At 44.3% G+C, this 9107-nt stretch overlaps 1 protein-coding gene across 2 annotated transcripts; it reads right to left on the reverse strand.

Annotated features, from left to right (window-relative positions):
- Nucleotides 1-1152: 1152 nt before the first annotated feature.
- On the reverse strand, nt 1153-5827 carry LOC124708647 (ribonuclease MRP protein subunit POP4). Of its 2 annotated transcripts, none has more exons than XM_047240321.1 (9): nt 5770-5827; nt 4237-4440; nt 4106-4150; nt 3957-4039; nt 3597-3859; nt 3371-3439; nt 2156-2214; nt 1965-2066; nt 1153-1428 (listed from the first exon to the last, which is right to left on the reverse strand). In XM_047240321.1, the coding sequence occupies exons 2-9, from the start codon at nt 4433-4435 to the stop codon at nt 1292-1294; spliced, it is 957 nt and encodes a 318-aa protein (XP_047096277.1). In that variant the 5' UTR covers nt 4436-4440; nt 5770-5827; the 3' UTR covers nt 1153-1291. The 2 variants fall into 2 exon arrangements, with proteins under 2 accessions (XP_047096277.1, XP_047096276.1); XM_047240320.1 differs by lacking the exon at nt 5770-5827 and adding an exon at nt 5565-5722.
- Nucleotides 5828-9107: the final 3280 nt, after the last annotated feature.

Genomic DNA, 9107 nt, shown 5'->3' on the forward strand with positions numbered 1-9107 from the left:
CTTAAGCTGGGCAAGTTTACTATGAAGTGGCCACCTTACATCTCCTTGTTCGTCCTGAACCAGATGTGCAACATCATCAAGAGTGGCATCACGACAGAGAAGGGGTTTAAGGAGGTGCATCTAAATGATTATGCCAAGAAGATCTTTAACTACTACCAGCAGGATGTGTTGTCAACGCAGGTGTACAACCACCTACATCACCCCCAAGTGATGTATGATGTATATGGTTGTTATTTTACATCTACATCATTTGTTGGATATGATGTAGGAGATGTTCTCACATGTGGCGTGTTTGGGAAATCCTCTTTGGGGCGTCTCTGTTACCCCCGAGGCTGCCTGCCTGGCACATCCTGTCGAGACGCGGTCCTGACTAGGGATGGCAACAGGCCCCATTCCCCGCGAAATCGTGAAAAATTCATCTATTAGATGATGGGTATGAGGAACTTTGATCACCGCTATCCAAAATTGGGATGGGGATTAAAAGGTCTTCCCATCCCTGTTCACCGCTTTTTTTTAAAATTATATATACATATAAGGTGGTATATTTTTATATGAAATATGTTGTAATATTTGTGTTTGGTGTAGTATATTTCAATAGTATTTAATATATCATACTAATTTATTGTCATTTTACCAACTATATATCACAAAATTTTCTTATTTTTGTGTGTTAAAAATATAAGATCATTTGAATTTGGTTTCTTATGGAAAATCCGATCCCCGTCCAAAACCCGGTGAGGACGGGATGGAGATGGAAAAAAAAAAACTCCCCAATTGTTAAATGAGAATGGAGATGAGAAGGCACTCCCGATGGAGAGGAGACCCGTTGCTATCCTGTCTTGACCGAGCTGGGCGTCTACTTGTTTCACAGCGTCACTATCGACAGCGGCGACCCTGCATTTAGCGCTGAATTCTGCGACGCCCACATGTCATGATTTCCCTAATCCTGCAATAAAAACTAAAACTCGGCTGATTAGCTAGCAGGTGACGTGATATGCTAACAGCGACGCGACGATCAGTACACAAACTCCGCCTGCAGCCTCAAACGGACTGACCGCCTGACCCAGACAATCGAAAGTCATCAGTCACAAGAGGATGGCCGTCCACCCGGACACGCTCTCCTCAAAATATAACAAAGATCTCGAAAAAAAAATACTGTACAGGTTCCTCTGGGGCGAAATTTGTTGAAGAAAAAAACAGAGTTAAGCATGTTGGATACTATCTGATCAGTCACTGCACATGGTCCTGGAGCTGGTTTTTCTTCAGCTTTTCCCGTTGGGTTTTAGAAGTTCTATCTGATCAGTGACTGCGCACGCTGCAGGCGTTGGGTCTCCTTCAGCCTCTCCTTTGGCGAGAGCTTGTCGCCGATCAGTGTAACCTTCAAGCGGTCGGCTTGGAGGACGAAAACTGACCCAGCTTTCGGTACAACTGCAGGTTTCAAAGTGAGCGACTTAGACATGGATCTCATCAGGTCTACAGTAACCAACAGAATTCGTGTTTCCACACAAAACATTTTGGTAAGAAACGAAGAGACAGCCTATGGCCAGACCAGTCCAGCTGATTGAGAGTAAAATATGATTTTTTTAGCAAGGAACTGAACATCCCTGACTGTTAAACTTCTGTCTTCAAAATTTCAACTGTGGACCTCAAAGGTAAAAACAAGCCATGTTCTATCACAGGTCACCTTTTTGTTGTACATTCTACATAACTGACTTATTTCATATTGTTTCTTTGAGAGCTCAATGAGAATCATATGGATGAAGAGTTACACTACAAATATTTAGCATGATCAATGGGAAATGGAAGTACCGGGGTTAGCAGTATAAAAGAATAGACACAAAGACTGTAGCATCCCTATATTCCAGAAGAAGAAAGGAACTATTTAACAGCCATGCTCTCAAGCAAAATAAAAATAATGCATACAAGTACGTTAATATTGCACTACGGAGTAGAATAGTGCATACCTCGGAAGCGATTGCCCTCTGATATAATTCCAAAAGTCTCTGCAGTGTCCCTAATCATGATGCCACTCACACCTTGATATGAGGCGGCTTTGCATTCTGCCACTGAAAATAGAAAAATATATAAATACTGACGAAATTAATAGAAGCAGTCTAACAGTCCAGTATGCAACTATGTCAAGTATATGAATTACCAATTATAAGGGCCCCATGAAGATCTGCTGAAAGGAGGTATTCAGGCAAAAGTTTTTTCCTATGGAGAAAACAGGGAACATCAACACTTCATACATGGTATACATTAGCAATAGCCATAAATGATTAAGGATTATCCCAAGGCTGGAAAAGTTAAACTGATCCCCCATTGCTTCTACTTTTATTTTACTTATTTGGCCTTTGAGCTCATGATTACATTTCGTGATTTTGATTCTCAAATCTTCAAATATGTTGATCATTGAGAATTCTACTTGGTAAAATTCTTTACAACAGTGAGACAAATACCAAATGATTCAGTTCATACTATATATAAGTTTCTATACAGATAGCATTTTGGACGGGTTTGATTTTATTAACTGCATAAAGCCCGTGTGTTAGCGTGATCATAAGTCGATACAAACTGTACATTCAGAACCCATATAATCAAACTAGTACAAATGTACAATTCAACAAATAAGCCACAGGATTCTTCAAAAGTAGACACCAATTACAATGGTCTAAAACAATTAAGTCAGATAGTCAATACAATGAGACCAGCCTTTTGTTTTGCTCATTGAGCTTGTTACCTTCTAATCTAACACCAGTTGCCCAAATTACCAGAGTGTACAAATGTTTGTGCATAGTAATGGGTTATGTTTGAAGGTTGGGCTTTTTTTACCAGGGTCTTAATTCTAACTGAGCCGATCCACAAGTGGACACCTAGGAAGACACCCGGAGGACATGGGGTTACTTTCCAAACACGGTCAACCTTTAGGGGCAATCAAGTTTACTTGTTTTCTAATTAGACGTGGAAACTAGCACACTGATCTGCAGAGACATGACTACTCTTCGCTGGTGTTAATATCATCTCAATGATACTATTTATGACCATTCAGCCTACTCTGCTGTGTTCATATTTACAAGTCAATCAATTCACATGTGTAGAAAAAGAGGCATGATCCTGAATCATTGGATCAAGCTGCGTATTTGGCCATGTCAGACAAAGTGTAAGGACCATGGGAAAAAAGCTATTTTTAAACATGATTTGGTACTATGTACAAAGTGCAAACATTTGCAAACGCTGCCAGCACTGAATTAAAGGGTCAAAACACAGTATAAATCACTGCCCTTTTATCTCTCCCAATAAAAGTAATTAGTGAGGTGATGGAAAAGAGGCCTGAAAGTAACAGAAAGAAAAGAAAGTGAGGGATCCATACGCAGTACTTCTAGTAAGCTCTTGGATATACTGTTTCCACGTTTCATGCATTGGCTTATAGAGGTCAAACCTGGAAGAACAAGAAACACATGTAAAAACTGCATGAACCCCATGGATACCATATGTGACGATTTTAGCAAGGATTTAAATGTTTCATTCTTGTCATGAAAAGGCCATGATAGAGGAAGAGACCATAAATCTACACACTACTCCTGAACAGTACTTGCCTGTGGAATGTATCTGGTAAATCAAATGATCCACATTTCTTATGTTGCTTCATTGACATGTGTCTTTTTGATCGCTTCGAGTGAATCAACAAAGACCGTGATTGTGCATCCACTAAGATAGGACCCCTCTGGACATAGTTATCTAAAAGAATTCCTTTGTCAAGCTTTAACTTTTTCGATCCCTTGGTAATTTTCCCGGCTTCTCCACCTTTCTGAATTATATCATAAACAATACTGTGAACTACGTCTGTGTTATCAAGATTCTGCACAAAGATTCACCACAAAGTACATTAGAGGTTGCATGACCACATATAAAGTTAATTCTTTTTGCTCCACAGCCCAAATCATCTGAACTCTAACCGAAAAGCCATCTTGGTCATCTTGGGACAAATTTTTATGAAGAGCGAATGAAAGTTCAGAGTATATAGGGTGGACTTCTCCACCTGCAAGGTTAAAAAAGCATTTGTTAGTTGTTCATAGCCAGATGCACACACAAGGCATGGGTTTACCTGAGGAAGCAGACGGTTTTTGCTGATAACTGGAACTTGCTTGAGCTGAGAAGCAGCAGCAGTATGAGAACAAACAGCAAGATGTATAAAAAACGCATAAATAGAATAGAGAATGGTGGACAAAATAAAACCTTTAAGTGTAGAAGTTCGACATGGAGTCAATTCGGGAGTTTTTCCTTTCTTTTGTACATCAAACTTGGGCTTGGGGGTCCTATCATTGCTCTTCTGGGACTTAGCCTGTTCATCTTGCACTTTCTTAGCTTTAGCTGCTGCATACCGTTGTTGAATGGCTTCTAAGGTCCGTTTCTTCTGATCAGAAATAGTTGACATTGAGCCTGCCACAGATCTTACATTAAAGCAAACTAAAAGGTATGAGAGAGAAATAGGTACATTATTGTCTAAACTCCATATGCCTAGAGTGTACCAAGGTAAATAGTGATCGTATAAAATTCTCCTTAACAAAATGAAGACTCTCATATTATCTAAGAAGTTCTCCTTAACAGGATAAAGACTAACAGATTACCCAAATTGAACAAAAAAAATGTTGGAACACGGACACACTCAGTTAGAGCAATGCATACGGATACATCAAACACCTTTCTACCTCTGGAGAAAAAAGGAGAGCGTAAGAGGAGGACGACGGAGGTGCCTTCAGGATGAAGAGGCTGGTGAGGGAGCTTCACGATGGTGGAGGAGGCAGGAAAGGAAGAAGGCAGTGGTAGATTTTCAAGAAGATAGAGAAAGGGCGGACTGATTCCTGGCCAAGAGCGCGAAAGGCAACTCGTCTTGGGGGAGCTCGAGCAGCTGTTCTGCTCGGCGTCAACCTGTGGCCAAACTAGGGGAACTCGGAGGCCGGCGTTTGAGAGAGGAAGGTGGCATGGCCCAGTTCTTTCCGGTTGCAGCTTCTCTTGAAACGGCTTAAACTAAGCTGCTCAGAGAAACAGCAGTGAAAAGAAGCTTATACGAAAACTGCAGTCCAGTTCTTTTCGGCTTCTACGTGCTGAGCATACTGTTTGAGTTGTCTGATGAAAAGTCTAAAATGCACCTTGACTGTAATTGTGTGCAGACTTAAGTGATACTGACTTATTTCGGACTGTTTTACATTTCCAGATTTGAATTGAAATGCATGCCATCATCATATATGTGGAAATAACAAGCTCCCAATATTACTAACTTGATGGGTGACGACACATACTTGTCTCTCTGTAACTTTCAGCTTCAAGTACTCTGGTATCAAACTATTCCTTGCAATATATTCTAGAGTTAGTAATTTCTGTGGAAATGGCTTAGAGCATCATTATGATATTATTGAAAATCTCCAATGTTGTGTCTGCCTTGATCATAAGGAAATGTTTCCCACTGAAACAGAGCCAGGACATGTTGTACTGAACATGAACATGAACAAGGCAAGGAAATGTTGCCTGAACTATCAACGATAATAACAGTTACAGTAACTAACCCTTTCACACAAAGGTCAATGACATCTACAGTGCACTCAAACTGAAAGCTACAAGGTAGAGAGATTATAGCTCCTCCCAGTCCCAGCAGCACATACACTGCACTGCACGAACTAATTAGTGAACTAACAGAATCAAGATTAATAACACGCTAAAAACGAGAAGACTTGATGCGACGGCAGGAGAGGAGCTGTGCAGAGGAGGAACCTGCGGTGGCCGGAGGTCGAGCTCGAGGCGGAGGCCTCAGACTCGGACGTGGCTGCGGATCGGCAGTGAAGGACGTTGGGGTCGAGGTCCCGGATGGAGGAGGGAGACGGGGGTGGAACCGCTTGCGGGAGCGCGCGGGGGGCGGAGCAATCGGGGAACTAGGCGAACTGCAAAGCGGAGGCGGCGGACGCGGGGTGAGGCGAGGCGGGGCGGGGCGGTGCCGCGGGGCTTCGTGCTGTTCTGGGCCGGCTGGGCCAACTGGGCATTCGTGTTCAGGGTGTTGGACGTGATTTACGGCCTTTTACCGGCTGGACTTTCTTTTACCAGCTTCCTCGATCCTTCTACGCCGGGGGCTCCTATATAACGCTTTAAGCGGGACCGAGCGTTGGTTTTGAAAAACTACGCTGGGCCAGGCCCATTAATTCGTATAGCTGTTCTCTGGTTTACTTTCGTAGGCTGCTTTGATTTTCCAAACTGTGAACAAAATTCAAAATCTATGCAAAATTTAAAACCGAACAAAACTCTGATTAGAACTATTCTAAAAACGAACAGGTTTCAAAATCGAACAAATTTCAAATTTCAAAAAAGTTCAAATATGAAAAAGTTCTTGAAAAATGTTAAAATTCAAAAAAGATCAAATCTGAAAATAGTTGAGATATAAAAAATGTTCAGATATAAAATTGTTCAAAATGATGTTCAATTTCAAAAAAAATATCAAATCTACAAAAATCAAATTCAAAAACTTCAAAATTAAAAAAAATCAGGAAATGTTCAAAAATGTTCAAATTAAAAAGTATGCAAATTTAAAAAAATATCAAATCTGAAAATTGTTCAAACGCGAAAAATGTTCATATCTAAAAATGTTCAAAATAAAAATTGTTTAAGCTTAAAAAATGTTCAAATTTAAAAAAGTTCAAATCTAAAAATGTTCGAACTTAAAAAACGTTCAAATATGAAAAAGTTCAAATTTTGGAAATTCCAGAAAAAACCAATCAGCAAAACCAAAAAACTGGAGGAAAAAACCAGCAGAACCAAATAAAAAACCAGTAGAAACTGAGAGAACTGAAGAAAAAACAAAGGAAAACCAATTCCGTCGCTAATGGGCCAGTCCAACCCTATCCCGCTCTGAGCGGAGCGACTGCTCGCTCCCGCGTTGAGCGGAGAATAGGGATCGCCCTCTACGCCCATCTCAAGCATTATATTCTGTTGGGTAAAAATAACACTCAACGCACGGAAAAACTAAAAATGGACGGGTGCAACGTCCGGCACGACCAAACACATCGAAAATCTGGGAGGCTTTTGGGGCAAGCCGGACGAGCGCAAATGTGCTTCTACATCCCCTCCTATTCGCCCCTAGTCCATTTAGCAGTGATAAAAAATGGAACCTCCCCTGCGTAGAAGGCGCCGCCGCCGCACCCTATTCCGCCGCCACCTCCCCTGCACCCACTCGATGCACACCAACGCTGCCATGATGATCCCGACCATGGGCCCGATGACCATCCCCGCGCCGACGCCGAAGCCGAGGCCCAAGGGGGACACGCACGGCTAGCGTAGCGAAGGTCGAGCTCCGCGAGCGCGGGCGCGTCGCCGAGCTCGAGCGGGACAGCGCCGGAGAGGGAGTTGCCGGCGAGGTAGACGGACTCGAGGGCAGGGAAGGCGCCGAGCTCCAGCGGGAGGCGGCCGACGAGGTCGAGCTCCGCGAGCGCGGGCGCGTTGCCGAGCTCGAGCTCCGCGAGCACAGGCGGCCGTTGAGCACCACTAGGAAAAGGCCTATAGCCGCAAACATTATTGGCTGCACACCAAAATTAGTGCCCGCTGGTGGTAAATAGTACCAGCGCACCATGTTTCTGCCGCATTGGTGATGACCCAATACCGTCGGCGCAGAAAAAATTTAGTGCACCGGGGATAAGGGTGAACCAGGTTGTAGGCCAAGTTGAAAATCAAGGCCACCTTACTGCCGGCGTACCACCATGTAGGTGGTGGTGCGCCGGCAGTAACGGGAGATGCAATTTTCCCTCCCCACCCTTGACTGCCTTTTCAGTTTTCGAAAAAATAAAAGAAAATGATAGGAAATTCAAAAAATAAAATTCTTTGAATTGCCCATGTATTATGTAATCTAGTTTTAATGGAAATTTTAAAACATGAATTTTGATATATTATGCAAAATAGCGTCATCTTTCGGTAAAACGGGATTTCTGGCTGCATACGACCTCCGATGAAAAAAAAATTATATAAAAAAGTATCTACGCGAAATTTCCTATTCGAATTCAAAACAGAAACAGGGCTTTTTTTTCAGGTTTTAGATTTTAATGAAAAATTAAAAATTACCCCCGGCGCACCACCTTACTAGGTGCGCCGGCGGTAACCTTAGGTATATAAGTTGAAACCGTGGTTCTCGTCTTCCCCTTCCTCCCCCCCCCCCCCCACTTCTCCTCTCCTCCTCTTCCTCTCTTCCTCTTTCTCCTCTTTCCTCTTCCTAATCTTTTCTCCTCGTGCTATCCTCTTCCTCTAACACCGCCTCCTCCTCCATGCCCTCGAGCTCCTCCTCGGCCTCGAGCTCTGACGGCCACGCCGCCTCGAGCTCCGACGGCCGCACACCCTCGAGCTCCTACTCGGCCCCGAGCTCCGACGGCCACGCTGCCTCGAGCTCCGATGGACGCACCGCCTCGAGCTCCTCCTCCAACGATGTCGTCGCCTCGAGCTCCTCTTCAGCCTCCGACGAGGCTGTCGACACGCCGACAACCACACCGCCTCGAGCTCCTCTCCAGATCTATGAAAAAACAGCTAGGACTCGATTGCTTCCATGTTTTGAACGTAGGGGATGCTTTTAAAAGTGCCCATGTGAGGCTTTTTTTGTTTCCTGTAAAACTTACTGTCGGCGCACTAGGCAGGTGCGTCGGGGATAACTCGTGTGTATCACCGGCATGTTCCCACCGGTGGGCGCTGGTGCGTCGGCAGTAACCAAATTTGGTGCGCCAGCAATAGGCGTTTTCCTAGTAGTGGAGGTCGAGCTCCGCGGGCGCGTTGCCGAGCTCCGGCGGGAGGCGGCCTGCGAGGTTGAGCTCCGCGAGTGTGTGCATGTTGTCGAGATCGAGCGGGACGACGCTAGAGAGGGATTTGGCGGCGAGGTAGGCGGACTTGAGGGCGGGGAAGGCGCCGAGCTCCGGCGGGAGGTGGCCGGCAAGCACGGTGGCGGGGAGGCGGATGGAGACGAGGAGGAGGACCGATTTGGGTCGTGGCTGCGTGTTGGGGAATAAAAATCGGGGCAACATCTGTGAACGTCCGCGCAACATCCAATTGTCCGTCGGATGATCCAACCTGATAAAATACACCATCCG

This window comes from Lolium rigidum, chromosome 4 (genome assembly GCF_022539505.1).
Source record: "Lolium rigidum isolate FL_2022 chromosome 4, APGP_CSIRO_Lrig_0.1, whole genome shotgun sequence".
In the NCBI taxonomy this organism is placed as follows: Eukaryota; Viridiplantae; Streptophyta; class Magnoliopsida; order Poales; family Poaceae; genus Lolium; species Lolium rigidum.